This window comes from Fistularia commersonii, chromosome 31, assembly GCF_037954325.1.
Source record: "Fistularia commersonii isolate RoL2024-O1a breed Wild chromosome 31, RoL_Fcom_v1.0, whole genome shotgun sequence".
Taxonomy (NCBI): Eukaryota; Metazoa; Chordata; class Actinopteri; order Syngnathiformes; family Fistulariidae; genus Fistularia; species Fistularia commersonii.
The window spans coordinates 6,743,445-6,763,254 of record NC_141314.1 but is presented as its reverse complement, the minus strand read 5'-3'; the positions used below and the strand labels follow the sequence as shown (position 1 = coordinate 6,763,254).

Here is a 19,810-nt window from a genome sequence, read left to right as displayed (position 1 = left end):
GCTCCTGGAGAATGTAAAGGAGTATGCAGGAAATAAACGCATAGGACGGACAGAAGGCTCAGCCCAGATTTTACATTAAGCATAAATGAGGCTTCAGCTGCAAACAGCCAGTTTGAAGTTGCCATTACTGCTCAAATGTGCTCATAACTGGTGCTATGAGCTTTGGAAAAACAAACTCATGGACTCATTTGTGAATTATTAAATTTCTCAGGGCAGACCTCAGATAGAAGATAGCTGAAGCGGCCGATATTAACTTGGGGTGTTTAGCTGATTTTAAAATAGGCCCAGTTTTACTTAACAATTGTGTCGTAAACACAGGCGACACCGCAGCACTCCAGATTTCAGGAATCTCAATGGTCGCCATTGGAAATGTTGAGCAGCACGTCAAACCAGAACACGATTTTGTCCGGAGTTCTCTTTTAAGGAGCGACTTGGTCCTCCCGGGCTTCCACGAGTCTAGGATTCACTGGGCAATTTTCAGTGTCCCAGTATCTCCACGCCAAGGGCTTTTCAGCTGTAAAGAGGGAAAAAAAAGAAAACCCGGCAAGAGTTTATCTCTCCCCCTTACTCCCAGCAACTGAATCACACACACACACACACACACACACACACACGCTCACATATATTTTCCACAGTGCAGTGCTTTCTGAGCTAAATCCCTTTGTGTGTATGTGTGGTTTCTTTTGACAACGGAGGATAGTCGGTCAAGGGGTTGTCCTGGCCTGAGAGCCAGCCTAGAGAAACATTGGTGCACGGCTGCAAGGAGCACTCGCACACACACACACACACACACACACACACACACACACACACACACACAAACAGACACAGGGCCACGGCCTCACCTTGATGGAGCACTGGCTAATAGGGGGAGTCATTCAGGGCCGAGGTGGCAGGGGAAGTCATTTGTGAGGATCGGCTTGTTTGGCTTGATAAAACATGGCAGTGCGGAGTGCACTCCTTTATTTGACGGATTTACTCGGGAATGGGAGTGAGCCTCGCACACTGTGGACACTGATTCTGGTCCAAGTTTGACTTCAGGGTGCGACTGACCCGCCCATCCATCTCCTCTGCCCTCAGGAGTACACCATAGACGTGTTCTTCCGCCAAACCTGGAAGGACGAGAGGTTGAAGTTTCACGGGCCGATGAATATTTTGCCGCTCAACAACCTGATGGCAAGTAAAATCTGGACGCCGGACACCTTCTTCCACAACGGGAAGAAGTCCGTGGCTCACAACATGACCATGCCCAACAAACTGTTGAGGATCCAGGATGACGGCACGCTCCTGTACACCATGAGGTAATTCGGTTAGCGCAAGTAGATCAGCCATTTTTGAATGACACTGACTTGCTGACTGGCAGAGGTTAATGAAGGAATTGTTTTAAAGTCAGTACTCCAACTATGACACTATGGACAGACCTTCTTCATTGTGTTATTGCTTGTTGTATGTTGCATGTATATACAAAGCAAAGTTACTCAAACATGACATCACCATAAAAGGGGCAAAGCAGAACTGAAAAATTTGACTATTCCAATGCCTCTCACTGCCGATGGCAGTGACTACCCAACAGATCAAGGGAAGATCACTGACGATCAGGTTACCGTGGCTACCATCTCTAGATGGGACATGTCGGGCAGCAAGTGATTTGTCTCATCAGAGTTGGTATGTTGGACGCACATGAGTGACTTGGAAAAGTCCAAATTGTGATGGCGAGACGCTCATATGGGTTCTTCCAAATCTGGAGTGGCCTGGTGCCCGATGCAGATGATGGAAGGATGGAAAAGTGGTGGACTGGTGGCCGAAGCTCACCGGTGCACTGGAGGCAGGCTTGTGTGGTCCAACAAAAGATCTGCTTTATGTTGAATTCCAGAACGGGTTGGTTTGTTTTGAAAAGGGTCTGAGTCCACTGAGAATCAGCTGCATACTGGTCAGATGGTCTGTGCCAAAAGACTTATGAGGGGGAACATGACGTGGACCAGAGAACGGTAGAAGATGGTCACCTGGTCTGATGAATCATGTTTCCTGTTACATTAGCGCCCTTCTCTATCGAAATGCCAAGAACCTTTATTACCAGGAACTCATGCACCCTGGGAATAGAGCTCTTGGTCATTTCCGTGGTCTGCATTTCCACTGAGCCTCAAAGTTCAGGGGGAGTTATTCAAATCAGGCAGAAGATACATGGGGAAGTGGTCATGGCACTACATCTCGAGCATACACTCGGACCCTTCGTATCGCCTACTCAGAAGAGCCTGGAACTCGAACAAAGGTTGCAGCCAGAAAGTGTTTTCCACCAATCAATGTCCACGGTTTGTTGAAGTGCACTGATTGGTGGAACACACTTGAGGTGTTTCCCTGCCCCTCAGATAATCCTGGGTATTTGGAAAGTCCTATCAGGTCCTTTTTGTTTGGGATCGAGGGAACGTTGCTTTACCTGGGTAATGCCCTTCGGGGCCCACCGGAGCTTCTCAGAATTCCAGGTAACTTAGAATCTTGGGAAAAGGTGCTGCGGTGGAAAAGGGGCTAATGTGCAGATGGCTGGGTGTGTTTGTGTATTTGTTTTGTGTGTCCGCTCATTGGCGGGGGAAAACGTGCCACCAGGGTGTTCTATGGGAAGAGGCCAGGTCGGTGGAAGCAGGGCGATACTCTGGACCCTGTTCTGCGGGGAATCCTCAGGACATGCCATTATTTGGATGTCCTTTGGACCTGTACCACCTACTTGATTAGTGGACCAATGCACTTGAATGATCCCATGATTGGGAAACGGACCATGAGCATGCCGTCATGGAAACAGCACTCCCCAATGTCAGCAGCCTCTTTCAGCAGGACAATGTGCCCTGCTGCACTGCAAGATATGTCCCAGGAACGCTTCAAGGACGACCAGTCCAATGCGTTGCCTTGGTCACTCGTGGGATGTTGCTTGACAAGCTAGTCTGATCCTTGGAGACTCGCAGCCTCCGGGATCTGACGTGGAGGTTTTTTCTGCCAAATGCCAAAACACAACAGCTGGAGGTCTAGAAAATTCTGTGCCTTGAAAGGGCAGGGTCAGTTTAGATGGTAGGAGGGGGACAGCAAGGGACTGGAGGTCACAGTTTTATATCTGATTAGTGGACGTATGCTCTGGTAGCAGAAACATCTCAAGGGTAGCTTATTGCTAACCTGGGGACCCATAGTCAACCAATCAATGGCTTGCGTCGATTCCACATGACACCTCTTTTTCTCGTGCATCTGCTTTTTTACAATTCGGCGTTATTTTTTGTTACCTTGCATTTCAGGAAATTCAACAGAAATGATAAAATATAGCAAGTTCCTCTCACATTGGCCAGCTGTAATACACCCAGCACAGGTGCATACGACTCATTTTCTCTGCAAAGAAAGACTCCAGTTGTAGCCTTTTGTTTCCCGCTGGTCCCCTGCAGCCCCGTTTTTACTTTGTTGCGGTGAAGATGAAGAAAAACATCACGACACATCTTGAATACCGCATCTTGAACCGCCGCTGTTTGCTCGCAATGCATCCCGGAGGTCTTTTCTAATTCCCTTGTGAATTGGCTGCAGGTTAACTGTGCACGCCGAGTGCCCGATGCACCTGGAGGATTTCCCCATGGACTTTCATTCCTGCCCGCTGAAATTCGGCAGCTGTGAGTAACCAAGATCACGGTCAAATGCTTGTTTTTCGACCCGCCAGTTTCTTGCCACGGCAGGAGATGGGCGTATTCCAATGCAACACACCAGCGGTCCCCAAACCCCGGGCTGCGGACCAGTAACGGTCTGTGGGTGGTTTGGTGCCGGGCTGAACAGAAAGAATAAATAACTTACATTATTTCCAGTTTATTTACTGTCCGAGTCCGAACAATGCTTGTTTTTTTTTTTAAAAATGACCAAATTCTCTCCGCTACATCCATCTATGACTCGTTCTTGACGCATGACAAGATGCTTGTCATTAACGCTAGTATTTAACCTACAAACTAGCAAAATGAGTAAATAACAGAAGTCTTTGGAAAGTCTCTTTGCAAAGGGGAAAAGGCCTAGTGAGGAGATAGAAGAAGAGTCTGTAACCACGAAGAAAAAGAAAGCTACATTTAACAGACAATACCAGGAGATATACCTAAAATATGGATTCATCACAACAGGTGATTCACACACACCAAGCCCGCTCTGCATTATGTGCTTCAAAACTGGAGACCAAGCACCCTGCATTAAAAACAAGCCTTTGGAGTATTTTGAAAGAAAAAAAGCGGGAGTATTTCTATATTAGTATCAATATGTATTTTTCTGCCACACCTAAAAGGCTGGACTGTGAAAATATTAAACCGGTCCATGCCGCGAAAATGGTCGGGCTCTGCTACAATACACGACGACATATTCCAATGCAATACGCTGAAACCTTGGTTAAAGTCACAGCAGGCGTAATCTATTTACCCCATGTGAGAAATGTTACTAAAAAGTACTATCAGAGGTAGTATTTCCACAGGTACTACCTGAGTACTGCGTCCGTCCGTGGCTTTCGACCGGAGCGGCGCCTTGAAGTTTCCTTGTGGCAGCTTTGAACATCAACGTCGGACGCGCGTTTTCCCTTTTTAAATCATTCACGCTCGGAGGCGAGAACTGTCGGAAAAATAAATATTTAATTAAAAAGAAAAATGGATTCTATCTCAGGGGGTCGGCCGAAACAAGCCGGGGCGTCCAGCAGTCGATGGCGCTCTGACAGATTGAAAAGGGCAAATATCACTCGGCATCGATCAGCCGTCAAACATTTACAAACGACATCTTCAAGAGGGTTTTTCTTTCTTTCCGGCAAACAGAGGGGGGTTTTCATTTGTCTCCCCAAAGTAATGACTTCATTATCATCTACAGAGGTTGCCGCTCCACATCTATCCCCCACTGGATCTGTTTTTTTTTTTTTTCCGTTTTAGACGCCTACACCATTTCCGAAGTCACGTACGCCTGGACTCGCAACGCCTCCGACTCGGTGGTGGTGGAGGGGGAGAGCTCCCGCCTCAACCAGTACGACCTGCTGGGACAAACCGTGGGACAGGAGACCATCAAATCCAGCACAGGTGAATCTCCTGCAGGGTTAAAGAAAATGAAAATAATGGCACTTTCACGACTTGACGTTAAGCGTTATTCCGATCCGGAACGTCGTCAAAGTGCATCGATGACGACAAGTTGATTCAGTTGATTCCACCGGCACCGGTACGAGAAGGGTGGCAGACCTCTGCGTGACCTGAGTGAGAAGGTGACGGTCCGTATGTGATGTGAATGAGAGGGTGAATGGTTGCCTCTTGGCCAGTGACTGCAGGATAAGCAGTGTAGATAATGAATGAATGAATGATCGAACAAACGAACTCTGAAGTCCGCGCGCTGGCAGCAGTGAGTGTGCACATTAAACGTGCAAGCCGAGATGCAAACAGTGGCGTGCAGCCGACTGTCCATGATTGTGACTTCCTGTCTGATGCATTTGAGCTCGGTGGGAAAAAACGAGCAGTGAACAGTTCGCCTCCATCACGTCGGTTACCTCTAACTTTTGGCTGCACGGCTTCAGTCTAGCAGCAATATTGTGATTTCGGCTGAGAGCGCTCTGCTGCCGACGCCGAGCTCCTCTCGCCGTACCGAGCCGCAGGAGCGCTGAGCAAAGTGCATCGCCTGCCCCCCTCTCCCACCCCCGCTTTGTTCCTTGTTTTGTTCATCTGCGTTTGGTCGTGTCCCAGAGACCCAGAAACAGCAAGATAGGTGAGCCCGCCGCCGCCTCCGCCGTCGCGACAAGCCTTTCCACTTTCCCGGCGCTCCCCTCGGAGCAGACATTTTGATGGATGCGAGGGTCGGGAGGGAGCGCATCTGTCTGCTGTGGATGTGGGAGAGTTCTGGGCGGATGGAGTGGCTGCCGTGTACTTCAGTGATTTTAACTCGGCGCCCAAAGACACGGGGATGTCTGACAAAAGTGCAGCGAGGCAGTCATGCGTGACGCGTTCCCGGCCCGGGATGTGAATAACTTGGCGTGCGTGGAGAAATGGGGCATTTCACTTAAACGGTGGCGGGGCGGAGGAGGGTGGGGGCTGAGAGAGGCATTAGCGAGTGAATCCAACAGCGGTGAGCTCATTAGCGGACATGATGTTGAAGCCTGTTTTACAAGATAAGGCTCAGATAGCGGTTAGCTTTCCAGATAAAATGCAAAGGGAGCGGAGGTGTTTTAGTTTTGGACTTGTTGTCACATTTTAAGATGATGAGGAGATGTGCTTGAAAGATCCCATGATCGGGAAATTGTTTAGCAGCAGCAAGATATGCAAGGACAAGACAGTGACAAGCTAAAAATACGAGTGAAAAATAAATCAAATGAATAAACTCTGAAGTGTAAAAATAAGATTCTTTTGCCACAGCAGCGTAAGTTATAGTGTCAATAAATATGAATATAAATATAAATAGAGAGACAATTAAAAGACAAATAGCATAAGATATCCACCAAAAATAGACAGCAGAGAGAACAACAACAACATAAAGGATAAGAATGGACAACAGGATGGAGAAAAGGAAAAAAAAAAGGGCAGTAAGGGTGAAAATAGACAAGCAAAACAACAACAACAACAGGGATAGGAACATAAACAGAGCGACAATAGCAATGACGTAAATAAACCAAGAAAAAACAGGGTGTGAATGGGCTGAACGAGGATAAAATAGATAACAAAGGTAGGGCGTGACACATGTGGTAGCAAGTATAAGTAAAATCTAAAAACAATACAAAATACAAAAAACACGGTACATATTTGCAGAAACATGATTTGTGCATGTTTATATGCAGAAGCGCTTCAGGGACGCAGCTCTACATGCTTTCTATGGTGAGAAGGTGAATGAGATGAGACGAGATGTACCATATTGATCCCTGGATTAGGTTAACATACAAGAACAGACAATAAAAAAATAATAAAATAAAATGAATCAAAATCTGGGGGTTTAAAAAGGTCTATCTAAAAGCGTCTATGCTTAATTAAGATGAGATAGGATATACTTTATTGATTCCCATAGGGGAAATTCTTTTGTCACAACAGGGCAGCAATGACAATATCAATAAGTATGAGTTTAAATATAAGTAAAAGAGACAATTAAAAGATAGCAAAAGACATCCACAAATAAATAGACAGCAGAGTGAACAACAACAAGGATAAGAATAGACAAGAGAATGAAAGAAAAAAAACAGCAAGGGTGAGAATAGACAACCAAAACGATAACAACAAGGATAAGAACGGAAACAGTGACAATAACGATGATAAAAATAAACACGATGCGAACGGAGTGACACGAACAAGGGTTTAAAAAAAAAAAAAAATAGACAACAGAATTAGGGCATGACATGTGCGAATGAGAGAGGTTGTAAGGTTGTGGTAGCACAGATGCATCTCCGGCCAGAGATATAGGCAGCAGGAAAAAAATAAAATAAAAGGTTTTGCAAAGTGGCAATGTGGCAATGTAAAGTCAGTAGTGTGATTAATGATGCAAACGCATCCTTGAATGGCTGTAGGCCTCTGTGTGACGTGTGAGCGAGAAGGTGAATGGTTGTGAGTCTCCATATGAGGCCCTGTGATGAAGCGGTCCAAGGTGAACCCCGTCTCTCGCCCAATCACAGCTGGGATCGGCTCCCCCGCTTCCCTGAGTGCGGGATAAGCGATATGGATAATGGATGAATGACTGTATTTGTAGCGTATCCATCCGCAGTACTCCCTGTAGATGTCTTATCTACGTATACATGATGGGAATGTTTCCAACGATAATCCCACAAAGGACTTCAGGTTGGTGTTTTCACAGACTCCGAGCGAACGCGAGCAAACAGCGGCGCCTTTGTTTGTACGTCACTTTGCATTTGCTCAAAGGATCAACAGAACACACAGCTGTCGCGTAAAGACAGTCCTCTGGTGTGATTTACCGAAATTGCACGCGTTGTGATCGGCGATGTTGCTCACATAGTGCAGCTTCCCCACGGGTGCAGAAATAGCCGTGACGCCGTCGGTCAGAGGCGTTCAGGAATCGGCGGCCGACCGTTTCTGATCCCAATTATTATTATTTTATCGGGAAACACTGTGTCATCACATGCGCCGCTGGATTTCCTCCTCTTCTCGCTGTTCTTTGCTTCTCTGGAGTCGAACTCAGACGCCGTCCGGCGCTCTGGTCGTCATTAGCGATAGCAATGGTGACGATGGGTGGTGTTGGTGGAAATGTACCAAAGTGTATGCTGGGTATTAGAAAGGTAGAGCTAGATTCAGAGTGCAGTCGACTTATTTGGTTTGTTTACTTATTTATGTGTATGTATGTGCATGTTTATATTTATATATATCTATATATGTGTGTGTGTATTTATATATTTTTTCCACATTGTCACTATTGTTTTGAATTTATTTATTTCTACTTCGTTTTTTTCTTGTTTTTGTTATTGTGTATTGTTTCTTTTAAATTTGTTTTTGTCTGCACGGTGTCCTTCAGTAAGGTCGAATAAGGTGCCTTAAATAAAATGTATTATTATTTATTATTATCAAATAAGATTAGAATGTGTGAAGCAGAGGGTGAATGCTGGTTTGTCTCAATGAGTGGCCCTATGATGGATCCAGGGTGAATCCCACCTCTCGCCCAGTAACTGAAATAGGCTCCAGTGACGGAAAAGAAGGATGGATAATGTATGAATGAATGAATGAATGAATGAATGAATGAATGTGATCATATTGTCTAATGCTGAGGCCATCTCGTCATGCCTCCATTTGTTGCGAGACAATAAGTTTTTCTGTGAGAGGTGAAACCTGGGGATGTTCACCGGTTGTCGAAAGACAAAAACTCACACGGCGGCTAAATGTGGAAACATTTAATGTCATCCCGCAACAGGGGTGACACAGAGAACGGTTGTGAGAGGGTGAACGAGCGACGCGATCGTGTTCCGAGACGGAGTTCGGCATCCGAAACGAGCTGCATAGGAGAAACGGCTTCCTGAGGGTGGATCTGAATGCGGAAGCCCTTCTGAGGCCGACAGCGGGGCGGGAGAGGGCTGACAGACGTTTGATTTATTTGTTTATTTCTTTTATTTATTTTTCTTCTCGTTTATACTCGCCGGGGACTGACAGGCACGCTGACATCCGGTGACTGGAGGTTATAAAGTGACAGGAGGCGAGTCTCGGTCGCGGCCGACGTGGAATACATTTGGAATCGGTGATGAGAGTCTGCTGTTGCCGTGGAGACCCGCGGAGAGGAAAGGCCGACGTTTACCGGCGTCACGGGGAGAAATGGGTCCCCCCAAATATTTGCACAAACAGTGATTTGATAGCGGAAGGATCGGCAGACGGAGAAAGAAACACCGTCAGTGCGCCGAAACCTCGGTGAATGGACATCATCCCATCGTCATGACGACCAAAAGGAAAACCCCAGTATGTCTTTATGTAGCTGGGAGGTGCAGCTCCTCGACCTTCAGGCTCAGATCGAGTTCCCCTTTGGGTCAATGGTTGTACGTCTCTAAATGACATATGGATGACAAGGTGAATGATTGTGTGTTTTTCTAAAATGTGTGATTGTGAGGGTGAATGTGATTTCACTATGAATGAGAGGGTGAATTGTTGCATGTCTCTAAATCTCACGTTGACGGGAGTGAATGTGTCTGTATCGGGTGTGGATGAGAGGGCGAATGTAGTTTTTCTCCATATATGGAAGATAAATGGCTTTATGTCTCTGTAGGAAGTGTGAATGAGTGAATGAATGGTTGTATGTCTGTAAATGACATGTGAATGAGCGGATGAATGCAGTTTTCCTCTATGTGACTCGTGAACGAATGAGTGAATGGTGGTATATCTCTGTTCTGAGCGGCCCGGGTTTGACCGGGCCGCAGAATGACAGCAACTCGATTTTTTCCTGTTTCTTATGGGCCGGGTGACACGGAGGCGCTGTGGGGGAGGAGAGAGAGAAGACTCAGCGCTTCTCATACCTTCTGTCTCCTCGGCACAGAAGCGACAAGCCTCTGCAGCCATTTTATGAAAATCAGGCCTCGGCCAGAGGAAAGACGTATCCATGAAGGAAGGGTTACGCTAACCAGGGAATAATTACCCGCTGATCAATAACTCGGAGATTGACGCCCCGACCGGCGATGCCGAAGCAGCATCGGTGTTCAGAAGGAGGGCCGGGAGTCGAGCGCTCGGCTTGGCTGTCAAACAAAACAATCAAGTCGTCCCTGCGAGACGGAGGAACAATGAGTCGGGAGCAGAGGACGCGGCCATATCGTTAGCATGCACGCGAATGTCCGTAGAGTTGTGCTGAACGCGTCCCAAAAAGGGAGAAAGCCTCAGCCTACACCTGACAGCTGAGCCAAATTTAACACACAATTTGTTTCCATGGCAGCGCCGCATGTTGCCACGGAAACGTAGCTACAAAACCGATCATAGAGTACTTATATAGGTTAGCGGGCTTTAAATAGAAGCGTGGAGATACGGAGTCAGAAGATCGGTCTGGGGGGGGTCGCGAGATGATCGGGGACTGGAGCCTTTTGTTTATTTACACAAAATAATCCAGATTATTTGCAGAACGAAGAGCTCTTTTAGGGTGGATTTTGAAACATGCATATTTCATACACTGCTTCAGAGTCTCATTGCAGGGTCTGAAAGCAGAGCGTCTGCATGGTTCACGAGGCAGATCCATCAAACGGACAAATGGACCACTTGACCTCTGACCTCGCTGGGGGGGGGCGTCCGTCCAGATGATTTATCATTTATGGCCTGATTAGCGACTCGGCGGTGACAGTGATACAACGCTGAATAGCACGCTCTCAAAGGTTTCTACAAATCCAGACGCGGGTCAAGCCCCTTTCCAGTAAAAAGAGATAGTAATCCTCGATGCGAGGGAATGCGCTGGAAGGCCTGCGTCGCCGCCACGGAGAAGAATCAGCGGACTCCAGGAGTGGATAGCAAAGTGATCGGTGGTTCTGGTCGCGGGTCCGCCCATCACCGGCGGTGGTGATTGTCTCCATCCCCCCGGTGTTTGTCGAGTGCGGAGGCTGTTTGCCGAGACTGGAGAGATCTGTGTGTCGGAGCGGCGGCGCTGATCTAATTTTAGCGGCAGAGGACGGAAACAAGTGTCAGGCATTAGTGGTTGAGCGGAAGAATTCTCGCCTGCCGCGCTGGAGGCCCGGCTCGGATTCCTGGCCAATGCAACCCAAACTTATCGTCCTTGGAACTGAACATTCCTGGTTCGATTCCTGGCTGCTCCGAGTGGGCTGGTGGACGGCAGCCTACTGCTCCTGATTCATCCCATGATGGGTTCATTGCAGAAAACGAATTTCCCCACCAGGGATTAATAAAGCAGAAGAATAAGAATAAGAACAACGTTATTTATCCCGAAGGAAATTGTTGTGCAAGACTTACAAGAAAAACATAGCAATAATAAATAATAGTAGATAATTATATAAACAGTAAAAAAAAAAGGGGGGAGAATAAGAAATACAAATAAACTATAAAGTGTCTCTAATAACAAGTGAAAACTATAAAGTGTCTTAAGTAACAAGTGAAAACTATAAAGTGTCTTAAGGTCTTAAGTACCAAGTGAAAGATAAGGAGTGCACAAGAGTATGAAAAAATATTGTACATGTAGCTGTTATGAAATATTGCACAGTTATTAACATATATACAGATAAATTATTACAGTTTACAGTAAATGGGTGAGATTTTTTTTTTTTTTTTTTTTTTTAAGATTCCCTGCGGTTGAAGGGAGAGGAAATAAAAAGTCTGATAGCCTCAGGTAGGAAAGACCTCCTGTGGCGTTCAGTGGAGCTCCTCGCTGGTATCAGTCTACAGCTTAAAGAGCTCTGACAGGGCGTCAGTGTGGCATGCAGGGGGTGATGAACATTGTCCATGCTGCTGATAAATTATTGTTATTACGTTTTACCGGTGAAGAGCAGGGGTGAGGGGGATCTCGCAAACTAGGGATGTTACCGTGCGACGACACGATACTTCTAAAAGATCTGCCTGCCCCAGGACGCCCACCAGTATGACATAGTTTAGCCTGCTGGTTGTCATCCATTCAGTCATCATCTTCATCGCCTAGCCTGCTTTCAGGGTGGCAGCGGCGGAGCTGCCCGAGAGATGGGATTCACCCTGGTCTGGTCGATCTCAGTATAGGCATACGACCTTTCACCTTGTCATCCACACAAGCGAACCTCCTGCATGTAATGCGTCTTCCATCCCCAGCGGCTCAGCAGGCCCCCTAGAGGCCATTGCTGGAACTGCACATCCAATCGTACTGTATGGTGAGGATGATGAAAGGGATGCCGCTCATGTGTTTTCTAAAACCTTAATGAATCGGGTTCAAGAGATGTTGGAGAGAGAGTTCTGAGGAGCTTCTTGGAGAAGGTATGGATCCAGGGCCTGCGGACTCTGGTTGGTGAATCAAGCAGTTGGTGCTCCTCCTTCATGCTCCGATTCTGAAGTCTTCTCTTGGCTGGGGTTTTCTAGAGCAGCATCTAGTCTTTCGTTTGGCTCGCACATGACAACGGGCCTCCCTGGTTCAGGTATCAGTTCCCAGGATGGAGCTTCTCCCCGGTGGTTGCTCCACTCCGGGGAATCCCTGCCTCGCTCTCATTGAGTAAGAACATCCTTTCATGCACTAAATGGTCCTATCTAGGTTAAGTGGTGTGCGATGCTTCATAGGAGGCGAATGCCTGCCTGTGACTGTTCCTCTTGTTTAACTAGTCGCTCCGCGTTATCTGATTGGCTGGCTTTAAATGAATCATTCATCGCCAGTGTGTCAGTGTTTGATGTGGCGTACTCGCAAAGTAGGTCATTTGGCACGAACGGGAGCGCTCTCGGGCTTCGCGGGGACGGACATCTTGCGTAAGCCGGCGAACGCATCACGCCGGGACTAACCCCCCCCTCTCCTGTGCCGCCATGGAGCCATACGTTCGCGTTCTTCACCGTTTTACGCCGCCGTCCTGTTGCACTTGTTCATAATTCATCACCGCGGCGTGTCTTCGAAGCGTAGTTGCGGCTTTGACCCGACCGGGCGCCCCGATCCCTTGGAGATGTAGTTTTTTTTTCCCCCCGATTCACCCCGCGACTCGATTACATGACTGTAATGATAACAACGAAATTATTGAATAAATATGCTGGAGAACGGACGAGGAGCGAAGCATCTGGTGCGATCTGCAAACCAAACTGGCCTTCAGAAAGCGTCGGTCGAAGCGGCGTTGTGTGAATCGGCGTCAGAGACCGTGAGATGTTGGATACCCGGCCCTCGGAGGCGAAGGCCCCTCTTGCAGCCTCGTCTTCTGCAAAGGCGCCGTTTACATCCGCTCCTCGCCTCCATGAGATGATCCTTATCTTCACGCCCCACCTCCTTCACGAAGGCTTTCCTGGAGGAGATTCCACCACAGCTGATGGATTCCTTCCTTCGCCTTCCCAAATGAGTGCGAGAGAGGGACAATTAATATCTTTAAATACAAGCGGTGAAGCTCCGGCTTCACCGTGAAAGAGAGAGAATGAAAAAAAAAATCTGGGATTAGTGATCAAAATGGCCCCCCTTCTCCTCCTCCTCCTCTCCACGCTGCTGAAAAAGGACTTTCCTCCTGCCAAGTGTCGGTGGTGTGTATCAAGGCCTTCGTTTCAGCATCGCAGCAAATGAGCTATGTTTCTCTGTTCCGTTGCCATGGGTAACACAAGCTTTTTTTTTCCTTCTTCTCATGTCTAATCTTGGCTTCTCTTTGCAACGTCTTCCATGTGGAAGGCCTGCTGGTAGTTCAGGGGCTCATAGAGCCCCCTTCTAATGAGACACGCTCACTCACACACACACACACACACACACACACACACACACACAGTACCTCAGTGATGACTGTTAACAACAACATGCTGTGATGATGGTCTGATTAAGATCCTGTCTCCGACCACACGGAGGAAATCAGGCCACCCGGTCCGAGGGATGGGGTATCCAAGAGACCGGTTATGGTTGAGAGACAGTTACCATCCACGGATGTGCACGGAGGTGACTGCATGAGAGGGTGAAGGTTGTGTGTCTCCACATGTGATCCTGTGATCATTCCGGGGTGAACAGAATGTGTCGTCCAATGACAGCTGACCCCGAATGCGGGATAAAGGCTTTAGATAATTAATGAATGAATAAGTATCGGGTTTTAATTCACACAATCAAATTTCTTCTGTCTCCTCAAGTCTGTGGAGGTACTCGGTCATCCGGGTTATGGTGAATTCTTCATTTTTCGACCAAGAATTTCTCTTCCAGGTTCTCTGGAAGTGTCAGTGAGTTTCTCCTCGAGGTGTCGGATACCGCACGAGTCTAGCTGCGGAAAGCGTCCCGGTCAAAGTAAGACCTAGTCAGGGATATCGGGCTGTGTGGCTTCGCCAGGGGTGGCAGATCATCGCAGCACCAGGTCCATAGGGACGGACCTTAGGTGGTTCTGCACGAACAAACCAAGCACCACAGTGGGGCTGCTAACACAACTGAAAGGTGTTGGTGACATCAAGTTGGTCGGTCCTTATTGTCTCTTTGTTTCTTGCTTGATGTCATTGTGTCGCGTATTCGCACAGTTGTGCTAGAAGGGGTATTTTCCAAAAGGCAAACCCTTCTGCACAAATATTAGAGACAACCGATTCCGATTTTTCTGCTCTTTACATGGCCGGGATCTGACGTTGGCAGAACGGCAGGAGTACACTGCTTAACCGACAATCGATGTGTTTACTTTAACAAATGAGACTTATCCGGGGTAATTAAGTGCCTGAGGAGATTAGCCGCGACTGGCTGCCTTCGTGAATCCAGAGCAAAGAGATGCGTACCCGTCTCGTGAAAGATAACTCCCGATCCCAGCGGGACTCGGGACGCGCAGTCTTCGTTAGCCAAACTCGTCTGGTTACAACTGTGAGATTGCATCCCTTTTAAATCGCCTCTTCATTCAAATCAAACTGTCGGTTGGACTTTTATCCAGCGGAATTCTCAATGTGAGTCTGCAGATATTTGAAATTTTGGACGACGTCACCAGCACGTGATCCGAGGGTTGCGACCTCTTGACCGGCCTCTCGTCCGCGCAGGTGAATACACGGTGATGACGGCCCATTTCCATCTGAAGAGGAAGATCGGCTACTTCGTCATCCAGACATACCTGCCGTGCATCATGACCGTCATTCTGTCCCAAGTGTCTTTCTGGCTGAACAGGGAGTCCGTGCCGGCCAGGACCGTATTCGGTAAGTTTATACCTTTGTCATCCTCCTCCCTAAATAGAGGCTCGAGTCCCTGTAAGCCACCGGTTCCAGATCTTAGACGAGATCTCGGTAAATGGCCGCAAGCCGGTGACAAATGGACATCGGAGGAGAAAGGGGATGCATCTGGAGACGCTTCACTGCCTTCTCAGAAAAGTCGGACTTGTTTGCTACCCAAGTGGAACTAATGCTAGCGACTCTGGAGTGGTTAATTCACGGAGGAGGAGGAGGCAATCGTCCTTTAGGCAAACAGTTAAAGCATTACCGAAGGTCAGTGGACGTTGCGATTGTAGCCGGAGATGTCGGACATTATTAAAAGTGGTAAAGATGAATAACGGCGTTACATAACGTCTTGACCAGCCTGACCGCATCCTCCTTTTGTTATGTAACAACACGCACTCATGCTAATGTAGCGTATCGTCCCAAGAAAAAACTGGACGAGGTAGCTTCCCCTGGGTTTGTTTCTAAAGATGTCAAATGTGTTGTGAACCCATGTGTTGCCAGGCGTCACCACCGTTCTCACCATGACAACTCTGAGCATCAGCGCACGGAATTCTCTCCCCAAGGTGGCCTACGCCACGGCCATGGACTGGTTCATCGCCGTCTGCTATGCCTTCGTCTTCTCCGCCCTGATCGAGTTCGCCACCGTCAACTATTTCACCAAGCGCGGCTGGGCGTGGGACGGAAAGAGTGTCGTGACGGACAAGGTGACGAGGGGAAGAGCCCACTTTGATGGTTTCTAATGGTCAGATGATTTTCAGAAGGTCGCTGGGGGACGCTTCACCACTCCACAAAAGTTGTATCTGGGGAAGTATTTATTTTACTGAAAGATCATTAAATTACGAATGGAACGCCGGTCACACCATATTACATGATCAGTAGGTGGTGCCTCAGTGGAGCAGTGGTTAGAACTTCCTCCCTGATTGGGTTCTTCTGGGCTCTCTGGGTTCCTCCCAGAGTCCAAAAACATGCTGGATATGGATACGTCTCCATATGTGGCTCTGTGATCGGCCGGCGATCTCCACCCTCCCCAACCCGTGACCTTTACTGCAGGATAAGTTCTGTCCTGATGAATGAATGAACCATCAGTCGAAAGTAATGATCTCTAAAATGCCCCATTTGAACAGATTGTTGTGTCTTGAGTTCTTGTCCTGCACTTTTTGGGTAACTCTGGTTCCTTTTACTGTCCCTTGAATGTTGAAGTTTGGGTGTGTTAGACACAATATAATTCAGGGGTGGGCAATACATTTTTACAAGGGGCCATATGAGAAACCTGAATGGTGTTGGATGATCGAACAGATGATAACGTAAACTTATATCTGCTCACGATTAATCATGCTACATTGTAAAAAGGCAGTAATTTACATATATATCCTGATTAGCTGCTACTGCTTATCATAATAATGAAATAATAAACATTGCAAAGAAAATCAATAATTACATCAGTGATTTAGACCTTCTTAGAATGTCTAATCTGTTGACCTTCGCAAACACTAAAAAAAGTGTTTAGCGTTATGCCAAAGATATAAAATTGATCAACTTTATGGAAAAAGCAAAAAGTGTTTTTTGATAGCATATTACTGCTGCAGAGTTCGACAAACACTCCTTAGTAAACTGTCTGTCTGAAAACAGCTTACATTTCCCGCCACTTTTGTGGGATATGGTGTAAATTGCTTTTGAAAGCTGCATTTCTTGGTTTGTTGATAAAAATTGATAAAAAATACCCTTGCTGGTTTTGTGGTTTTGCTAGCAAGACATCTGATTACCTTCATCAGAGGAAGTCTTTGTATCCTTCTTTAAATTCCTTCAAATTTTAATCCTTATACACCGCTTTACCTTTGGCTTCTGTAAATAAATATTTTGCGGCCCATGTCTTGTTAGAGACATGGCGTTCGGTATCAGCTTTTTTTGGCATGAACTGACATTTCGAAGGGTGAACTGGCTAGCATCTCAGTTCACATGCCCATGTCATAGATGTAGATGCGTGCTTCCTAACATAAAAAAACAAAATTAAATTAAAGCAACACTTGTATAACATGAATGGAATAAATGTTTTTTCATTCATGTTCTGATTAACCTCCAGTGGGCCGGAAAGGGATGCCCAAAGGGCCGGATGTGACCCAAGGGCCATAAAATGCCCAGGTCTAATATGATGGTTTGTGTGCACAAAAGGGTCGTGGAGTTACGTGAGGTCCATCCCAATGTAGTTTAAGGGAAGAATCACGAGTGCTAGATTTGCATTCATGTAGACTCCGGTTGCATGTCTTCATGACTTCAAGTATTTACCAAGCAGATGTTTGATTTGTGCCTCTCTCCTTTTTGGTGTGTCGGCAGAAAAAAGAGAGGGCATCTGTGGTCAAGAAGAATAACGCCTACGCCGTGGCGGTGGCCAACTATGCACCCAACATCACCAAGGACACGGGCACGCTTCCCACCATCGCCAAAGGGGGAGCGTCCGACCCCAACAAGCCCAAGGCGGACGGCAAAGCCCAGGAGAGCAAGAAGACGTTCAACAGCGTCAGCAAAATCGACAGGATGTCGAGGATTTTGTTCCCGGTGCTGTTTGGCTCCTTCAACCTGGTCTACTGGGCCACCTACTTAAACAGAGAACCCGTTATAAAGGACATGGTCCCGTCCAATTAGAGGTCCCCGTTCTCCGGCTCCGGTCCGGGGACTACGGGACAAACCAAATACCTCCAACGACTGTGTACTCAAACCTTTGGACTGCAGCGTGACCCTCGACTCTCCGCCTGTTTTTTACACCGTCCGCAGCACTTTTGAGGAACCCTGGCTTTTTGTAAATGTGTACGTCTATTTCTATCCATAGTTCCATGGTGGTATTATCGTGTGAGTATTTTAGTTAGAGTGCATACTTTATTTGAACCATGTGACCACTGTACATACGATCCAGGAAGGGGGAGGGAGGGAGGTGCGTGTAAAAACACTGACATGAACATCTGACTCAAGATTAAGTAAATGTTTTGAATTTCTGCCGGTTAAGTCCACTCTTGGTATTTCAGCATATTCTCTTTTTTTTTTTTTTTTCATTTGAGCGAAAGGGACTAATTTCATCTTCTTTTCTTTGCCCTCTAACAGTGGCCTGACTTTCTTTTACGTCCAAGCCAATGCAAAAACTCCGTTGTATTATATATTTACAGCGAGGACGGTATTATTCTCATTTTTTCTCGTGTGTGACTATTGCTATGGGGCGTCAACACGTAACACTGAGAAGGAATGATATAGAAGTGCATTTTTACTTTTGATTTTTAATTTAACTAAAATAACAACAGAATAATCCGATGATTGAATGGGGGCGTTTTTCCTATCCGTGCTTTTTAGAACTGAAACAACCAAGTTTACATGCACGGACGTGTATTTGAAAAGTCTTACCTCCAGGGGGCAGGGAAACTCCGCAAGTGGCCGGCGCTCACACGAAGCGCTGACCGATCATTGCCTTACGCCAGCGTACCAGCAGACATCATCATCCTAGCTCGACCTTCCATGCATCCAGTTTCGCTCCTCGGTAGCGGACAGCTTCCCTTCTTTTCCCTTTTCCAAGCTTCTCCTCGAAGGCGCGGAACACTGACGAGTGCTGCAAACCCCAAATCCAAGATGTGACTCATTCATTTGTTCATTATCTATACCTTATCTGAGGCTGACCAATATAGACGCACGCAACCATTCACCCACTCATTTACGCGTTCGGAGAGACACACACATGTGATATTATTTAAAATAGAAAAAAAAAAGAAGAAAGTGGGAACGATCTGATTCACTTTCCATGACTCAGGTTGTTTTTTTCTTCATGCTTTACCTGGCAAACTGTATGTTTTCACTTATAGAGGAAACCGGGTTGGTTCGACGAGCGTTGAATCACTGACGCGTAATGGGATGGTTACCAACGCGTCTTGTTCTCGTGCAGAATGATTGTTGCACTTCCCTCGCGCTCATGTAATCCACGTCTGTCAGCGACCAAACCACACCGGTCGGTGTTGAGGTTTCCCCTTTCTTTCTCAGTCCTCGGTCTGAAACGAGCCCCATATCTATAGCCACATGTGATCACCTACTGCTTATTTAAGATTATTTCGAATACAGAGGTTCAATTGTTTAGACGGATGTTGCATGAACGACAATTGTATCTTCCTTTCCTATTAGGTTTTCAGGATTTATTCATTCATTTGAACTGATTTTCCCCGGCATCCTGATGAAATCTTAAACATTCCGGACACCATGATTGTCCTTGAGGTGGATGCTGGATCGCACATCTCCTAATAAAGACACGTATCATCTCGGTACTTTAAATCCAGTCTCCCGTGCCTTGCTGACACTGGATATTCAGGGCTGACAGTGATATTTGGGAGATTGCGTGTGTTCTGTTATTATTATTGTTGATTTTTTTCTATCATAAGCCTATGAAAATAAAATAAAAAAAACACCCTTTCTGTAAATGATTCTACGGATTCACTTAAAACATATAGAGATCAGAAATATGGGAATTGCTTTCGCCCCATGCTGGATTCACCCACGCAAGACAGAGATCATTAGTAGGAAGTTGGGGTTCAGCGTCTTTTGCCTGTGGTTGGTAAGCAAATCACTGA

The 19,810-nt window shown here is 46.7% G+C and overlaps 1 protein-coding gene across 2 annotated transcripts in view; it reads left to right on the top strand.

Annotated features, from left to right (window-relative positions):
- Positions 1–19,650, top strand: part of gabra2b (gamma-aminobutyric acid type A receptor subunit alpha2b) — a 33,851-nt gene extending 14,201 nt beyond the window's left edge. For both annotated transcript variants that reach the window (XM_086139348.1, XM_086139349.1), the window contains 6 exons: positions 1,081–1,301; positions 3,556–3,638; positions 4,914–5,057; positions 15,045–15,197; positions 15,717–15,919; positions 17,547–19,650. In XM_086139348.1, the coding sequence (XP_085995474.1) occupies positions 1,081–1,301; positions 3,556–3,638; positions 4,914–5,057; positions 15,045–15,197; positions 15,717–15,919; positions 17,547–17,855 (1,113 nt within the window). In that variant the 3' untranslated portion in view covers positions 17,856–19,650. The remainder of the gene's footprint in view (positions 1–1,080; positions 1,302–3,555; positions 3,639–4,913; positions 5,058–15,044; positions 15,198–15,716; positions 15,920–17,546) is intronic.
- Positions 19,651–19,810: the final 160 nt, after the last annotated feature.